The sequence below is a fragment of the Aulostomus chinensis genome, chromosome 12 (assembly GCF_037954235.1).
Source record: "Aulostomus chinensis isolate RoL2024-O1b breed Wild chromosome 12, RoL_Achi_v1.0, whole genome shotgun sequence".
NCBI classification, from domain to species: domain Eukaryota; kingdom Metazoa; phylum Chordata; class Actinopteri; order Syngnathiformes; family Aulostomidae; genus Aulostomus; species Aulostomus chinensis.
Genome location: NC_141331.1, coordinates 5,332,440 through 5,351,588, shown reverse-complemented (window position 1 = coordinate 5,351,588; position 19,149 = coordinate 5,332,440). Strand labels below are relative to the sequence as shown.

At 42.8% G+C, this 19,149-nt stretch overlaps 1 protein-coding gene across 1 annotated transcript in view; it reads left to right on the top strand.

Annotated features, from left to right (window-relative positions):
• Positions 1-882: 882 nt before the first annotated feature.
• wnt10a (wingless-type MMTV integration site family, member 10a) overlaps positions 883-19,149 on the top strand; it is a 30,450-nt gene continuing 12,183 nt past the window's right edge. Inside the window, exons 1-3 of the mRNA XM_086219758.1 lie at positions 883-1,433; positions 3,573-3,838; positions 11,866-12,239. Coding sequence (XP_086075884.1) covers positions 1,372-1,433; positions 3,573-3,838; positions 11,866-12,239 — 702 coding nt within the window. The 5' untranslated portion in view covers positions 883-1,371. The remainder of the gene's footprint in view (positions 1,434-3,572; positions 3,839-11,865; positions 12,240-19,149) is intronic.

The following is a 19,149-nucleotide window of genomic DNA, read 5'->3' as shown; positions in this document are numbered from 1 at the left end:
CATTTTATCAATTTATCCCAAGAGTCATTCACGGAACAGACAATGGAGCCAGCGTTCAAGAACGCCCAGGTTTCTTGACTCAGCCTTTCATGAAAGTTGCGCAAGAGGTGTAATGAGCCCGATTATCTCGTGGCGTGCGCATGCACCCTGACACAGTCTAACCCGACGAAGGAGAAGTTTCCAACGTGATTTTATTGGTAATTATATGAAGTGTGTGCAGCTCAACACACAGGTGGTGCGGGAGGCTATGAGGGAGCACCAGACGATTTCTAGATACTTCATGATTTCATCTCCAGAGGAGAACAGAACGTTTGCCCTGCGGTTGAAATGAGACGGAAATCCACGTTTTGTTTTACTGTCCTGTTAGTGAGGACCTGTTGAGATTTTGAGAGGAGCTGAAGTATTACAAAGTGTATGCAGGAACAATGTTACAGTGGGGGTTTTTTTTGGGGGGGGGGGGGTTGTGCAGCCATGAAGGTTTGACACAAAGAAGGAAACCAATCAGACTTCATCAACTCATTTTACGTCCTTTTTACGTCTGTTTGCTCCCTCCACTATCGTCTCTCTTCATTGTCTTCACTATCACAACCAAATCTTTAGTCACTCTGTTCAAAAACAAAGGTATTTCTCTCTCTCTCTCTCTCTGTCTCTCTCTCTCTCTCTCTCTCTTTGCCACTTCAGTCTTCGTCTGTCCTCATCCTCAGCATCGCGCCTCCTGTGAATACTGTAAATGTTCTCCTCACAGAGGGCGCAGGCTAAGTGTTTCTGGTTTCCTTATCTGAAGGGATCTCTATCCTGCTTTAACGAGACACTTGACCTCCCCTGGCGCTCTCCGACTCCCTGAGTGACGCAAAAAAAAAAGTGGGCTGGCGAAGCGCTAAGTGCAGTAGTTTAGAGGAGTATCGGCGCGCACCGAAACATCACTAGTCAAGCAGACTTCATTTAGAGCGCCTATCTTCCCTCTCGGATGTTTTTACCGGTGCAGTTTGTTTTGGGTATTTTTTTATTTTTTTGTTTCTGTTTTTCGGCGGAGGCTCCTGGATGTGTCCGGATGTGTGTGTGCATGTGTGTGAGGAAGCCAACTGCTGACATTTCCTCAAACTTACAGCAAATGTCCTTCATTCTGGGGAGCTTGATGAGACATTTCTTGATGAGTATCCCGCCGCTGGCTGGCACATCTGGACTCGCTGGATCTGTCAAGTCCAGCGCCACCTTGTAACTGGACCAGACTTGACCTCCCTCCCTCCCTCACTAAACTTTGAGGTGGAATTATTGTTTGAGCTTTGTCTCTTTTCATTTTCAAAACTCTTTCTCTTTCTTTTCTTTTTTTTTTTTTGCCTTAAGCCTAAAAAAAATTACAAGGCAAAAAAAATGGAACATTCATTCTTCAGCGTGTCATGCGTCTTGGTGGTTATCTGTCTGGTGGATAAAAGGTGAGTGGACTAAGAAATAAAGAAACCTTGCAGAAGTTAATCTCAGTGCTTGTCAGATGCACTTTGTTGTGGAATTGTAGAGTGAAGATAAAAGTGCAACAACTTGATTAATCAATCAAAGTCTTAACTAATTGACGCGAGGCTTAAATGAATTATTTTAATAACAAAAAGTCAGTCAATGAAGCTCAAGTGCCCTCAGTGTAAATTAAAAATTTAACCACAAAAAACTTATTTTTTTCTTTGCTATTTGATTTTAAGCTAATTATCTATCTCCCCTTATCTGACACACGCACACACACACACACACACACACACACACACACACACACACACACACACACGCCCCACACACACACCTCCTGTTCCCAAACAATGTTTCCACTTAATAAAAGGTTGCCCTATGGAGAGAAAGCTGTTGAGACAGGTCTACCCTCAAAGCAGGAAGCACAACAGGTAGCAACAGACGCCAAACTGAAATCACACATTCAAAACACCATGCCGCCGTTGAGCAAATCGCACATTTGGTGTCGTAAAAGAAAGTTTCGGTTTGTGTCTGAGGCTGCTGCCCGTAGCTTTTCTCCAGAGGGAGAAAGGGAGAGCATGAGAGACTTGGAGGATAAAGCGCTGAAGGTGTTGAGTTCCTGCTGCATGTCACGGTGCTGCGCTCTAGCATGTGTGCAGATGTGCATGTTGGTGTGTCTGGCTGACTGGGTGTCTAAAAGCCAACCAGTGCTCCTGATGATAATTAAGAGTAAAGCTGGGGAGGTGTGTGTGTGTGTGTGTGTGTGTGTGTGTGTGTGTGTGTGTGTGTGTGTGTGTGTGTGTGTGTGTGTGTGTGTGTGTGTGTGTTGGGGGGGGGGCCTTTAAGCCATCATCAGAGCAGCCTGTGTTTTCCTTGTTACTGCTTTTACGGTTTCTGTCTGAAGTGGGAAAAAGGGGGATTCATCCGCTGTCAGTTCAATTACTGTTGTTCGCATGATTGATCTGCAACAGAAGCAGCTGACAGTCAAGTGGAGGCACATCTGAAATGAAATGCTGAATTCACATGTGAACTGGTTTCCTGAGGTGGTTTTGTAAGACACGTACGTTCCTTTTTTTTTAACAGTTAAGTGTATCTAAACTGTTACTGGAACTACTGGAGTCATGCCAGTAAAGTGACACACACACACACACACACACTCTTTAGTTCACCTGCTCTAGTTTATGACTCGCGGAGTGAAGTCGACATCAAAGTGAAGGTCTGCAGAAGCTGGCAGCGTGCAGCATGCTTCGGTGCAACGTTTGCGGTCAACTTTATTGTCAGCTGTGCCACATGTACAGGACACAGGAGGGCTGGGATGGTGTTGCTCCCAGACCCTGGAGCGGGCACACAACAAGCACAGTGATACTGAAAGAAACACACAGATAAATGACAAAGAGTACTCAGATCTTAGGTAAACTCGGAGTGAGGGACAAGGGGCCAATAACACGTTTTCACTTTTTTCCAGGTACTGTGTCTTTTTGTTCAGTGGCAGTTGCAGTAACACAATGATTATGGCTCATTTTTAAATGTGGAGACAAATTTGCTTGCTCATAAAACAGAATCATTTAAAAAAAAAAAAAAAAAAAACAAGCTTGAGGGAGGTTACATAAGTGTTAACCCACATGCGTGTTAAGATTTAACCTATTTAGACCTAACAACTCCTTTGGCATTTTTGTAAATTACCTCTTAAAACCTGAGGATTTTCTGAATAAACCTTCCTAGCCTCTGTAGCAGATAAAAACATGAAAACAAAGTTTAGATATTTGTCTTTTATGTAAGATGACCAGCTTTTGCCCTGCCGTTCACTGAATATTTTTTCAACTCAATGAAACACAATAAACACTTAAAATGAAGTAGACTTCAGGCCTTAGAGGGAGAAGCATGCGAACGCTGCCTCAGGTCTTAAAAGTGAACAGCCCTCATTTTGCTTAGATGGGTTAAAGGAATTCCCCACACTGGGGCAGCCAGGGTATCTCTGTGACACTGGGGGAGCTGTTGACGTGGCACCCAAGAAGCAGTAAAACAATCTCACTCGTCTGAAAGTGAGCAAGCTACTCTTCCACTGAATGAAACAGAGTCAAACTGGTGTGTTTTTCTGAACCGTGTGCACCATGCAGGGCAGACTCCAATGAGATCTTGGGCCTGAAGCTCCCCAACATCGACCCGATCCTGAATGCCAACACGGTGTGTCTGACACTGCCGGGATTGACGCGGCGCCAGCTGGAGGTGTGCATGCGGAACCCAGATGTGACAGCCTCAGCAATCCAGGGAATCCAGATTGCCATCCACGAGTGCCAGCACCAGTTCAGAGGTCACCGCTGGAACTGCTCCAGTCTGGAGACCAGGAACAAAATACCTTACGACAGCATCGTCTTTAAGAGAGGTTGGATTTATGATTATCTGAAATGTACCGTAGATGATGCAATATTTTTTTAATTATCACGTCACCATGATGCATTACATTTATAATATTTAAGTTTTAAATGGTACTTTTAAATGCAACGGGAACACTTACAAGATGCTGAGAAAAATGTGAAAAGTTCACTCTGGCTGGGGATTCCTACTTGGACTCCTCTGACAGGATTCACGGGGAGGAGTGACCTTCCAGGACAGATTAGCTGCCACAGACATACTTGTCCTAAAAAGGTGTTGTATGATACGATTCCCCACATTGAAAAGAGCTCATGTTCTCCCTTCTGTACTGATATTGAGCGCTACCCCACAAGAATGCATGTTAGTGGTTATCTTTAGTGACTGGGATCTACTTTCTAACCGAATGCTCTCCTCAATAGCCAGTACAAAGGAGCAGGTAGCCTCAAAAGCAGTTAGTCACCTCCAGATCACCAAACCTCATGCAGATCGGTTTCCTCTGATGCTTTGAAGTGCTTCAAGCTTTGCAAGTTAGCCACAAAGGATGAAAGAGGATCTTTACAGTGGGGAAGGCTTGACACTGACTCATCCCAGGTTACTGGCTGGAGAAGGCATCGGTTTCTAAGTAGCACCTGGAGAGAGGAACCGTGCACGCATGGTATGCTGGCGAGTTGCCTGGCTTTGGTTTCACCAAAGGAGAAAGCAGATAGTGCTCAGTGGTGAATTATTAAAAGTCTTGTATCCAAACTTTTTGAAATGATAGACAAGGAAAGCTCCTCACGCATCACAAAAAGTGTAACCTTCATTTCATATGGCAACTGTCAAGTGTCTCGGACTCACTCTTTTCCTCCTGCATGATTACTTGCTCACACCGAAGTTGTTACAGCTGCACCAAACCTGAAGAGTTTTATCAAGTTTATGAGCTCCACGAAAAAAAGTGTGTTTGGATGATTGAAGATTCAACTTGATAAAGGCTCGCATCTCACTGGAGGACTGGAGGAGCTTGAGTTGAAGTGATGTCTGGACAGTTTTGCTGTTGTTTGTAGTCGTCAGTCTTCATTCGCTTAAAACTGAAAAAAAGATAATAATTTGGCCACCGTTTTCATAAATTTTTCAGCATTGAAATCATCCAAGAAATCATGAACAAGTAAAACTATCTTTGGGAGTTGAGGAGATTCCAATCCTCTCCAGGCACTATCCCGGCCGCCCCCCCCCCCCCCGCCCCCCCCCATGTAAAGCACCTCAGAATTCCTGAAAAACACCATTCAAGTGTAATGGATTATTACTGACGATCAAGACACCTGCAGGTGAACACTTTTCGGGTGAAGTATCACGTTTAATGAATTTCTACTGAACACACCCTCCCATTTTTTTTTATTTATTTTTTTGGTATTTTGTATTTTACATGACTTTTTGCTTGGTAAATAATTACTTGCAAAAAACACCGAGCATCTCCTCTGACAGGTGAGGAGTTATTTTGTGTTGTTGTGTGAAATATTTATCTTAAGAGCCATGAGCATCCATCTTACTTGGCTTGAGGTCAATTGAGGCTTGTCCTCACCAATAGGGGTGAGACTGTGTGATCAAAACAAGAATAAAGAGGTTAGCTAAGATGCTCGAGCACCAGTTGCATCAGAACCCAACAGTTTTTCTTCTTTGGAGGACGACAAAGAGCACCACTGAAGGCCGACTGACAGTCCCACAACCACCTGCTGAGTCGTGCTTGAAAGTACCTGATCTTTTCCTAAAAGTTACTACGGATGACTTCCCAGACGGTGACAAATTATCTGGCGTGTCAGATCAGCGAATTATGCTTTTACCACAAAAGCTTTCCAAAAAAAAAAAAAAAAACTCTTTTAAGACATGATGGAATTTCCCAAGTTGAAACAATTATGGTCTATGATCCAGATTTGTAACCCTCACTGATGACTTAATTACTTGTCAACCTCCATTAACCTTATAATTAAAAAAAAAAAAAATCAACAACTACAGTTGCTTTCTCACCTCTGGTGGTACTTTCACTCCTGCTTGACTCACTGAAAGACTGTTTGTCATTATTAGCATTTGCTGGTTGTCTGGCATCCCTGGTTAGCCTCGGGTGCAGAAACTTCACAACCACCGACATAAACAAACTCTTTAATCACATGATTCATCAGTTCCATGCTGATACCAAGTGCACACTTATTATTACCGAGGAGGGAACCGCAAACATCAAATTTGCTCAAGAGTATTTTCTCAAGGACATCAAAGATATCACCAGCATCAGTCAAAGTTAATTATCTACATTTCAACTTGGTAAACGCAGCTCTTTATAGGAGATTAGCTTAAAATATATTATACTGGATCCGCTTTAGACCATCCTAACCTGTTTTAGGCACACTGTACGTGTCAATCATCAATAGACGTGTCGTCTCGAGTCCTAAGGTGACGTGTCTACCGTTCACCTATGAACGGGGACTCTGTGTCTTGATCGTTCCTGGGAGCGAGACGATGACAAACCACCCTTTCAGCTGCTCTCTGGTGCTTTGGTAGCTGTACCTTTGTTTTCTAATGGCACAATCATTTCATTCAAACTTTACTTTGTGTACCGTATTTTCCGCACTATAAGGCGCACCCAAAAAACCTTGAATTTTCTCAAAAACCGACAGTCCGCCTTATGTGTGGATCAATATTGGTCGATTATGGCTACCGTAGTCAGGGGGCGTCGCCGAAGTAACGGCGGTAAAAACGGTATCGTCACCGAACTGCCAGACAACAACGGCAACGCTGACTCGGACAATGACGACTTTGACGAGACGGAACCGGGCACGTTGGATGCCGTAGTCGCCCAACTGTTCAACTCGGACACTGAAGAGGAAGAATTCGATGGATTCGTGGATGAGGAATGAACTGAAAGAGTGAGCTTTACGTGTTTCTTTCACGTGTTTACAACTGAACGAGGCTTGGGCGATATTGTGAATATGGACATTAACGTTTGAACAACGTTGAGTCATTTAGATATTGTAATATTGTTATTTGCACTATTTCGAGAGTTACTATATTGTGATTGCACTAGCGTTTGATTTACTGACTGTTTCTTTTACGTGTTTACTGAATCAGGGAGAAGTTCCCCTCCCCGTTTGTGAATGCACTATCTTGTTTTGGGAGTGAACGGAGTTGTCAGAACGTTGGTTTGTATTCTACGAATAAAGTTTGACCGACTGACTTATCTGACTGTTTTGTTGACGTTCACTTCAGCGCAGGTCCATCTAGTGGATGCATAACGCAACCCCAGTCACTACAGTCGTTTCGATTCTATGCGCCTCATAATGCGGTGCGCCCTATATATGAAAAAGTTTCAAAATAGGCCATTCATTGAGGGTGCGCCTTATAATCCGAAAATATGGTGACTGTGTTTGTTGGTGTGTGTGTGTGTGCTTTCTGTGTGTATGGTATTAAAAGGCATTCTCCAGTCAGTGACAATCATTTCACCTCTGCCCCTTCAGAATCCATGGAGTTCCACAGAATAACACCAAAAAAACTTACAGGGACACGCATAATAAAAAACTATGGTTCATGTTGACCATTCAACTCATACACAGCCCTTTGTGGCACAGCATGTCCAAGAAAGCAGGTGAACTTCGACCGATTGTTTAATAAGGACAAAATGAAGATTTTTGAGACCGCAGTGCTGCTCAGCTCTTTTCTGCAAGTCCAAAGGAGGAGTTAAAGACAGCCTTTGTATGAGGGGTCCCTTTGAGCTGAGAGCAGGGGTACAAACTGTAAACTGGGTCACAATCTTCCACATGTTGGCTCTGGAGGCTTAGCATGTCAGGTTATTACTGTTTACACAAAATTTGTGTAATCGTCATATAAAATAAGTACCGGTAATACAAACCAATGCTTCGCATTGGCTCGGTTACTTTAGCCCTTCATTTATTTTGAATTCGATAAAAATCGATTATTCAAACAAAAATGTCCTGATATCAATATTTTATCTTTTTGTCTGCCACACTTTCGTAAAACCTGACCTGCGAACACACTTTCTGTTTCTGACACACACACACACACACACACACACACACACACACATACAGTTCTGATGATTTTCGTGTCAGGTTCAGTCACGTTGGCTAGGGCAAGCGTAGTTGATAGGACGCTTATAATTTTTGTGTGTGTGTGTGTGTGTGTGTGTGTTGCCAGGCAACGTATCATTGTGCGTGCTCCACGTGTAAAAATTGTGCCAGATCTCTCTCCTTTTATGTGGGGACTATATTGTTTATAGGCCTTCAGCTCTGGTTGTCTGCTTTGGTGATCTTTTCTTCAGCTTTTAAAGGGGAAGTTATTTCATTTCTGTACTTCATTACTGGAGTGGGGGGGGGGTGTGTGATACAATTGACATGCTGCAGCTGGCGCTGGGGTTGGCTACTGCAAGAGGGCAGACCTGTCAATGAGGCAGATTTAAAGATAAATCTTAACTTACATTTAAAATGTAATTGCCCTTGCGAAACAAAGGACAAGCCTCAGACGAGGCCTGTTTAATACCAAAATGGTATATTTTGCCATATATAATTGCTACGAGCTTTATGTTACGACTCAAATCCATAGAACAGTTTCTGTTGTGGAACAAACCTTTTTCTTCGCCTATTCAAATGTTCTCACAGAGCCTCCTAAAACCCTCTTATGGATGTTTTACAAACTTTTCACATACGCTGCAGATGCTCCTCAGCCACCTCAGCGCGTCTCATTTTATTACGTCAGGTTTTCTGCCATGTATCTGTCTGCTGATGGGTTTTCTTCAAATTTTATAGGGCCATATTCATTCCCGTTTAGCTTGCATTAAAAAGTAGGCTAAAGAGGACAAGACATGAATAGACAGGAATGGGAGAATCTCTCTCTGTCTCCGTCTCTCTCGTCCTAATGCTTTTACTTCCCTTGCCAGTGCAAGTGCTTGTGAATTTGCTCTCAGCACTTTCCCAACTCTCCGTGGCAAAAGCATAAACCTGTTTAGTTGGTTTCTGTAACACAAAGTGACAGTTTCCGTTTAATTTTTAATTCATTTTGCCACTTCCTCTGCCATCAGTTCAGCCGGGCATACCGCAGCCGGTGAATTATTTGTTAGATTGATTTGTTCCCAGTCTTCTGGGGGCCTGCATCGCGGAGCCCGGCTCGGAGCAGGGGAAGACCTCAAACAGGCTTTCTATGTATGAGGACGCGCCTAAGTGCCGTCCCTCTCTCTTGAGTTAGAGGAGCGGGGGGTACAGAGTGTGAGAAAGTGAATCCAATTATAGAAGCGCTGTATGTATACATCTTTAAAGCTCTAAAAATTAACATTTTTATAAGAACGCGCAACTGGTTGCTTTAGCGAAAAACCCACAGACAAGCGGAGTAACTCTGGAAGCTTCATGTCCCCGTTTTGTTTTCTTGGCCTTTATTGTCTGTTGATGTTGCGTTAACGACTGCCCCAAGGTGCCGAAGATCTGTAACGTGGAGGTTCAAGCCGTGTGGGCAGTTGGTTTAAGGGTTTTTGTGTCATATTTGTTGATCTGCATGTACGTGAATACAGATTTAGCTGACAGTAGCAACAAATGCATGGACGGAAAGTTCTACTTGTTGCATCTCTGTTATTTTTTTTTCTCCCTCCAGTACACAAAGATAGGGATTTGATGTAAATTTCAGATCACATCCCTCCAGAACAGAGCAATATCATATTTGCAAAGATATATAAAAATGGCAACGACATCAAGCAGTGCTAAAAGGAGCGCTTGCTGTTAATAGCTTTTTATTTGACTGCAACGAATCACCCCCCCCCCCCCCACAGTGCTATAAACTCAGAGGTGGTTTCTTTTCATGTTTTCTTCTCAATTTTCCTTCATAATTTCCACAGTTTTTTTCTTTGCCAGTTTGTGAGTCCTGTGGTGATACTTTAAAGAACCTGGGAGAACCATATTCTAAGGATACGAGTACGATACTGTCACACTTTATCTTTCGGTTTTCATAGTTTTTACGATTGGATTTAGATTCCTTCTCATCAGGGAAATGTATCAACACATACTGTAGATAACGAGAATGAGCCTCTTGCCTCCAAATTTGGGTCTTGTAGGATTTATTTAGCCCTCAATTTGGGGCAGACAGGAAGCAAAGCCTAGCTTCTAACATCCTCTGTGTACCTTTTTTTTAAACTGACAGCTTGCAAAGACTCTAATGTTACCAGAGGTACACAATAGATGTCTGAGGCAAGGAGTTACAAATAGCCATCAGGCTTTGCTTCCTGTCTGTAAGACTAAATCGAGGGCAAAAAAAAAACATCTTGCAGTGTGTAAAAAATGAGAATGCGTCACGAATGTGTAACATCGGCTGAGATCAGGTGTGGTAGCGCCGCTCTCGTCACGTGTGTCACTTGTCTTGAAGAAAAGGACGAGTTTAACTGTAAAGACTAAAGCACGATAATGAGATTAAATGTGCACAGGCATGAACTCCATCATTTAATCCATCTGAGGCGATATAAAGTGTTTTCAAGGCAGACTGTGGGAATCTGTATGGTATAAACGAAACACATGCGCTCACAGTCATACTTTTGATATTAACAGGAGATAAAAGTTTCAAAATTCCAACCATCTGTTGCCACTCAGTCAGCCGGAATAGAAAAGTCAGTTATTAAGTGTGTTATTCACCCAAAAATAGCAAACTGCATTGGTTACAGGCTGGAGGAAGGATCTCTGGGAAGCTTTGAAGACTAAAAAAGGTATAAAGGTTAAAAAAAACAACATGTGAATGCATCCAACGTGGCTCCAATGCACATCATGACTTGCTTAATAAAATGCTGTAGTCCAGATGGAGACTAGCTGTCATTCCACCATTGTATAGCATGACAGTGCTGTTTAGGCCTGTGTGTCCTCCAGTGGGAGTGGTGGAGGTCTGTTCATGTTCAGATGGTCCTCCGAGACGACATACGCAAGTGTTTGTAACACCTAATTGTTATTTTCCCAGATGTTCTCTCTGCTTTTATGAGCCTTGGCTTGAAAACCTGTGAATCAGCTCTCATTTGTATCAAAATAGAGGGAGCTCTTTCTCTTCATCAGGAATATTCTTGAAGGAAATAAAGCTTCCAAAAGAAGCTCTCAAATGAGTACTGACTTTCTGTTATGCACAGAGATGTCTTTGTCCTGCACATCTGATTGTTTTAGCGTCAGGAATGTTTGGAATCAGTTAAATGCTTTTGTGTCTTTTTTTCCTGATACTTATACAGTCATTAAAAAAAACAACAACACCACAACAACCACTTTTATCACAACAAAACTGCCCTTTTGTCACAAACTAATAGTAAAACATCCTTCTGGCCAGAGGTGGGAGTAAGTCTCAAGTCTTAACCTTTTGTTCTCATGCCCAAAGTTTCTGTGTTGAATATCAAGCAAGACGATAGAGTCTAAGATACCTTAACGCTAACATTAGCATGATAGCTAACACTCGCCCAGCCAGTGTTAGCTAAAATGATAGATTCAGGTTGGATGGTTGTCAGTGATTTCCAATCCGCTGACCTTCTCATCTTACTGTCATCAAAAACACAAACGCTGAATCAAAATTTGATAATTCTTTTATTTATTATTTTTATTCTCAGTGCAGCCCTCAAGATTTGCACATGTTGCGCTGCCGTTGCACATTTAATCACCCTCAACATTTTAAAAAGCAAAATTCTCAAAATAAAAATCATTTGGAGTCACGTCTTAAGTCCTAAGTCATGAATATCAGTTAAAGTGAGCCTTTTATCACTTTTAGACAAGCACATCTCAAGTTATCTGCCTCTGCTACGTCTAATTTCATGACTCCGTTGAAGACATTTGCTCTGAAGTCATGTAACATTCAACATTAAGTCAACGTCACGTCTGTAGGCCTGCAGCAGAAACATGTTTAATTTCTAAATACCCGACACGGTTGGTCAGTGTAGGAGGGTGTCTAACGCTGTGGAAATATGTATTAAGACAAAATATTCTTTTTTTCCTTCCCAAACTCTCGCATTCATTTATTTTTCATGACGCAGCTCCTCCTCTCTCATCCTTACAGGTTTTAGAGAGAGTGCCTTCGCGTACGCCATTGCAGCAGCAGGCGTGGTGCACGCGGTGGCTAACGCCTGCTCCATGGGCAAACTGAAGGCATGCGGCTGTGACGAGAAACGCCGCGGTGATGAGGAGGCCTTTCGCATCAAACTGCACCGTCTTCAACTGGAGGCCATCCATAGGGGGAAGGGCATGGTGCACGGCGTCATGGAGCATTTCCCCGCTGACCTGCCGGGACCCCAAGACTCCTGGGAGTGGGGTGGCTGCAGTCCTGATGTGGAATTCGGAGAGAAGTTCTCACGGGACTTCCTGGATGCTCGTGAAACCTACAGAGACATCCATGCCCGTATGAGGCTTCATAATAACAGAGTTGGGAGACAGGTGAGTTGTATCGTTCATTAGTCGAATTTCTTAAATGGAAGTAAATGTACCCATTCATATCAGACAAACTCAAGTACTTGTTTTACTTCATTACTACACAGCTGTGTTTTCTTCAACTTAAAAGGGAGAATTTCATGCATCATGTTCAGCCTACTTGTCAGAGGGAGTACTACTCAGCCTCTGAGAACAGTTGCATAATGACTTCTGCGGCTGTTGATGGAGCTCTCGCACATTTAAAAAATAACTGTGGTAATCTCACCAGGGTTTCCCTCAGCTGAGTGATAACAGGATAACGGCGTGACGTTTCCCAGTCAGGCAGGGTCTGTCTGACTGAAGAAGCTTTCCAGTGGCATTAGAAATAACCGCTTATGTCTGTTTGAGCGTAATATGGGGAGATGAAAATGTCTCAGTGTTTGCTTTGATAGGGAGTTTAATATCACTATCACAAGACCCCAGTAGATTGTAGTCAGATATAGGAAATAGTGAGAATTGTGCGAGCTTAATGTTCGTCACCATGCATCAGCGCTTGGACCTCCATGGATCTATAAACCTTTGGAGGAAGTGAATGAGACTGCGTTAAAGCTAGCATCCGGCTTGACATTGGTCAGAGGGCTAATTTGGAGAAACTTCTGCCGAGGTCGTAGGTCGAAGCAGCTTAGCAAGCGTCTTTGCGGCGTGGTGGCAGCTGGCTAGCTTCAAACGAATTCCCTGCCCCCCCTACTTACTGGAGACCACAGGTCTCTCCCCCTAACACAGGAAACAGTTCCCCTACCTTTCTGACTTCACCACCAGCGACACTAAAAACCTCGAACTGCGTCCACTGCACCGGAAGAGCACACGGCCGATGGTCTTTTGGATTCTGATGAATGAAATTATGGTATTGTAATGTTGGCTGAGGAGGTATTGTGCTGTGACGCGTGCAAAGGAGTTTTAGATAACATTTTAATTACATTGGCACATTCAAACTTTTCCACTCAGTCAATCGGTCACTCAGTCCGTGAATGACAGCAGCTGTTCCCGCCCACTCTGAAGTCAAGCCAAACGCAGTAAACGTGATGTCATGTTATTGGTTTGCGTTTCTCCGAAAGTCGACTTGGTTTAATCTCCTCTGGGCTGCAGCGTCTCATTGGCCCAACCCCCTGCGACTATAACACACTACCTCATCCAAATAAACCAGAGCAGGGAACCTATATTTTCAACCTAGCACCCAAACGTGTGTGTGTGTGTGTGTGTGTGTGTGTATGCGCGTGTGTGCGCACGTAAGTATGTTGTGTAATGTGGTTGGTACTCCAAAGGGAGTCTTTATCTTTTACCCTCTCCATGTAGAAACCCACGGGAGGAGTATGTAGTCACAGAGGCCACAGAGGGAATTCCCAGTACGATTCTTCTTTTATGTATTTGCGTTGTCTCAACACACACCCTGAGGAATTATCTGGCTTGTCTGGGGGGAAATACCTTTTCATTCAAATGAACTGGAAAAAACTGGAACACGAAAAGAAAATTACTGAAATGGAAGCCTTGTGTGGCAAAATGGTTTGCTGGAATGGGAATTTTAATTTGATAATGACGCCATTAAAAAAGTACTTGTCCAGAAGTAGCATCCTCACTCTAAATCAAAGCTCCCGTTTTAGGATTCACAAATGTGACATTTTTCCTGCATTGAATAATCCACATATTTGGTGCACCAGTCCACTTCACACCATGTACTTTAATACCACGTCCTCTGTACTTACAGTGCACAAATACTATGCCGTCCCTGGCAGGGTTGTCATGATACCATCATTGTTTCTCCCAATAGAACACAAGCACGACAACCACAAGTCCAGCCAAGTGAAGCCTACTCTTCTTCATGGCAGCAGTGTTAAATAACATTTTCCCACTGGACTCGAGGTCTTCCACCACACAAACCTCCATTTATATTTTTGTAACTCCTCTCTCCTGTCCACATGGACTCTTTCCTCTTTTTATACCCGACTCAAGTTTTTTTGCGAGGTTGTTTTTCACCACAATTCCAGAAATCCTCCCTCTGATGCTGCCAGCGAAACAGTCCTACAAAAACATGCAGTGATATCATTGGTAGCGCTCCTGCTTGTGTCTCTTCAATGATGTTATTGCGTTTCTCCAGTTTCATTGCTGGAAGGCCGCAGTGGCATCCCTTCAGAATGTCTTCTTTCTCCGGGCAAGCTAACAGACATTACAGGCATCGCTCGTATAATCTGAAGAAACACTCAGGGCTGATATTTATCCAGCGAGACCGTAACCTCCTGCTTCACCACATTAGATTTTAACAGCAGAATTTCTAGCAGCTTGTTTAATTTGTCTGGTCATAATATTTCAACATTGATGTATTAGGAAGCGATCACAGTCAGAAAAGGTTGTACCGTCGTGGTTTTAAAGGAAGGCTCTGATATAAAGCGATACCTCTGGAATGCCTCGAGGGGATTTCTTGAACTTTGGTGCTGATATCCACGGGGAATCAAGGATTGGCTCAGTTTGAGTCTCCAGTTGGGGTTTTAGGTATTTTAGAAGCACCAATTTAACCTCTTCAAGCTGTTTACAACTTCTTTGACCAAACTAGTTGAATACTTCCAGCAGAGCTCTCTGCCTAAGGCAGTAAGAGAGACTGATGTAAATGACAGTGATCAGCCTTGACGATCTCCAGCGCTGTGTTGCAATGGAGACAAGGAGCGACTGTAAATTGCTCATTGTTCCCAGTTTCCTCCTGAGTAATCTGGGCTTGTATCTTTCCATCAGTTTACTTCTGGTTTCCTTGATTATGCAGACAAAACACAAATGCGCAGCACGACAGCCGACGTGAACAACAGCTGGTCTCCCTGCAGTAGCTGGAGTGGTAGAAAAAGGCACGGACTCAAAACCAGTGACATAAATTCCAATCAGTGCTGCAAAGTTGGGAGTCAGCCTTGGGCGGGGGCTGATATTACACGAGTGGTGATGAGTTCACGAGCCAAGGACAGAAAATAATTTGTCTTTTGGGTCCTGTTTGTCTTTGTTTGGATAAAGTCAGGTTATGAATCTTGGTAAGGCCTCAGTCTTTTTGTATTTCACCCGTCTGCTGTGCCGCTTAAGGCCACATGCTTCTGAATATTTAAAGCCTTGGCAGGTCGCTTGTTCTTCTTGTGAGCAGGTGTGGATTTGAAGGTAAAGGAGCATGGATATTGGAGATGATTGGGTTTCAGAGGAAGGAAAAGGTAACAGTCAATCCAACTGTCACGTGCTGGTGGAGGTGGTCTTGTATAACTGTTGCTAGCCGTCGATTTGAGATGATACCTTTCTGCTGAGGTATGACACACAGACACCAATTAGCCTGAAGTTGATGATTAGGAGACACATCATATTACATAATTATCAGCTGGCAAAAGATCGACTGAGTTAAAAGTGACAGATTGCCTATAATGTTGCAGAGAGAGTCAGACTCTGGCTCATGTTTCTCCTCGGCTCTGGCTTTGGCAGTGAAATGGTAATAAAATGTATCATTAACAAGTTGGGTTTGTTATGTATTTAAAGGCAAAGGCTTTTTGTCCGGAAACAAAGCTTGACGGAACAAGTTCATCCGAGAGCTTCTTTGTCATAAAGGAGGCAAAATTTTAAAGGTCATTATATGGTAATAACGGTTATGCAGTTAAAACAAGTTTAGCAAACCGGGCCTGTTCCTCTGACGGTGAATTCTATGAGGTAAAACACTTTAAAGAAAACCGTTCAAAAAATCAGCTTGCGTAATCACACACTAACCAATTTGAGGAAAACAGTCTTCGTACGCAATTAAAATAGAACTGCTGCTACTCCTTTTTTTTGTGTGTGTGTGCTTTACAGTTTCTAGGAAATATTCAGAAAGTACAAATATTGGCACTCAGCACTCAGAAGGTGTCTTTAGTGAGATGTCTGCAATCAGTTGAATTATAATTTCCACTGAGAAAAGGAATTTTGCTTGAGTTTCCTGCTCAATGGTGTGTGTGTGTGTGTGTGTGTGTGTGTGTGTGTGTACTGAACATTCATAGAACTGCACGTGAAAAAAACTGTGCAGACCTTTCCATCAGACATCATACGAACAGCCAATGGGACAAACAACATCGGTTATTATTGAGGAACCAGTTGCTAATCAGGGCGCCGGACATTTTGCTCTTGTACCGTGACACAAGCTTGATGACCCCCGATGACCTTTATTCTGCAAACCAGCGTTTACATGGAGCTGCTCGGTGGGGGTCTGGCTGACTTGTGACTGCCCACCGCCGACGGAGTGTACAGAGGTAACACCTGGCTGAAGCAGGGAGGAGAAACATGGAGGGGTGGGGGTGGGGTTACGGAGGGATAGAACATTATCATGAGTCATCTCGGACCTGTTTGACTGTAAAATGCCGTGCCCCTTGAAGACTTCAATGGTACTAAAAAAGCCGCAACAAACCACTGTAAGAGCTTGCGACGCGCTCAAACACACACCTACCTGTATGTACACACACACACACACACACTGGCCCCATAGAATCAAACAGAAAACACTGACAGGTGGGACCTCAAAATAATGCCTCCTGCATCTCTTTCCTCTCTCCAACCCGCCAACTCACCTCCCTCCACCCACTGGCCCACTCCCCCTTTCAGAGAAGTAGTCTTTAAGCAGAGGAATGTGGTGGTTTTTTTAGCGGGGTGTGCATGTCCCCTCATGCCCACCCCAGGGTTCTCACGACGTCCCGTCTTGTTTTTAGCCCTAATTAGTGGCTGCTGGCAGTTTGGAAACAGATGTTTAAAACCCTGCAAAAGATTTTAGACTTCAAACGCCAGGGTGGAAAGTAGAAAGAGTTTCGCCCTTCCTTCCCTCCCCTCTAACCCCTTCCCTCCCTATCCCAACATCTCTGCACTGTGGCTGATTATCATCCTGGAAGCCCAAGAAAGGTGGAGGGATTGCTCTGTCCATCACGCCAGCATATCATTAATATTGCATGTATTTAAGGTGGCCTGCATATTTTAAGTTTATACATAAACACCTTTAGTAGAAAATCGAGCACTGAGAAATTTAAATCGTACAAATAACAACAAACTTTGAATTTTTACTAAGTTTATATATTAAATGTTGCTTTACAATTTAGTCTTTTTATTTTTTATGTCGATAATGTTCCACTCAACTATTGGTCTTCAGACAGATATTAACTGATGACATTTATTTAAGGGTTTTTTTGGGAGGGTGGGGGTCTCTAATCACGCTTGATCTTCCTGCTGCATTTTGCTAACATGACTTCATCATTATTATATCTGCATGTAGAATCACATTGTTAAAGGTGGATGACTTTGACAAAATTAAAATTAAAACTGCAGAAAACTCTAATGCTCATTCTGGTACACTTTCTGTGTTTCTTGTATATATTTTAGTGTATTTCTTATTCAATTGTATCAAGCCGTCTCATCTCTTTTGTCACATTGTTTAAGGTGTTGGATGTTGCTGCAGCAAGACTGGAATTTCCCCTCAGGGATCTGATCTGATCTGATCTGATCTGATCTGATCTGATCTGATCTGATCTGATCTTATCTTATCTTATCTTATCTTATCTTATCTTATCTGATCTGATCTGATCTTATCTTATCTTATCTTATCTTATCTTATCTTATCATCTTATCTTATCTTATCTTATCTTATCTTATCTTATCTTATCTTATCTTATCTTATCTTATCTTATCTTATCTTATCTTATCTTATCTTATCTTATCTTATCTTATCTTATCTTATCTTATCTTATCTTAATCTTTTTGCTATTTGCAAATAAGGTTGGACATTGCGAGGATTTTTCCTCAAGGAAAAACAAAAAGAGGACATGCAGAGATTTTATTCCTGCTCAGGTACGAAGAAGTGACTCTTGGATAAAAGTGGTAACTTTAGATGGTCTTTGAGAACAAAATGGATCCCCTTTTAAGGTTCTAATTTCTGACAATGATTATTATGGATTGATATGAACTCGATCTGGACTGAGTGGGTATGAGGATGAATGAACCTGTTTGTCTGGATCTGTCTGAGAGGAGAAGGAGAGCCATGACTTTGAATAGCTTTTCCCAGTTCTGGATTGAAATATAAATTTACATTTTCTTTTACGATTGTCTTTAAAAAAAAAAAAAAAATTACATCTGAGTGGAAACCTCAGCTACTGTTCATTTCCAGGGACTGCAGACTGTAGGCCATAACAGTAGTTCCAAAAAAACCAGCCTACATGTTTAAACTGCTTGCTTTTGACATGGAAACACTTCAGTTGGGCTATAAATGTTTCTGCCAAGTTCTTTTTTCCGCAGGTTCTCCTCAATCATTTAGCGAGTACACCTCCAAACAAATGCTTGGCAGGCTCTCCTGTGTTCATGCTGCAGAGGTTACAGAGCCATCTCCAGGTTCTGTTGAATCCTGCCTGTTCATTAGGCAGGTGGTGACAGTGCCGACGAGTGCGCTGTGTTACTGGCAAGCGCCTTGTGGTATTTACAGTTTACCATAAGGCTCTGACTTCAGGGCACTGAGGAGAGATAATATGTCCCTTTTTCAGGAGGGAAACTATCTTGTACTTGAACTCATGTGCTATCATGTCACTGACTTCTGAGTCTGAACTCTGATGAGAAGAGGTGCAACGATAATTCTGCAGTTTTTGCCAATTCTGCACTAGCTGGGAAGTTGCTGCGCCCCAGCCAAGAAGTAGACCTACACAGAAACCCTTGCAAGTGTTGCTTTTACACTTTGATTTTTGTACATGATTAAACAAACAAGATATAACCTGTTAAATGCTCAGTGAGCTTTAGAGATGCTGGCAAGTGGATTTTCTTACATCCCGACAGAACCAAACGTGCTGTTTCCCGTCCGTCTCCATGCTAAACTCAGATGAGTGGCTGCTGGCTCTGGCTTGGGTTCGAGCTCACAGACATGTCTTAC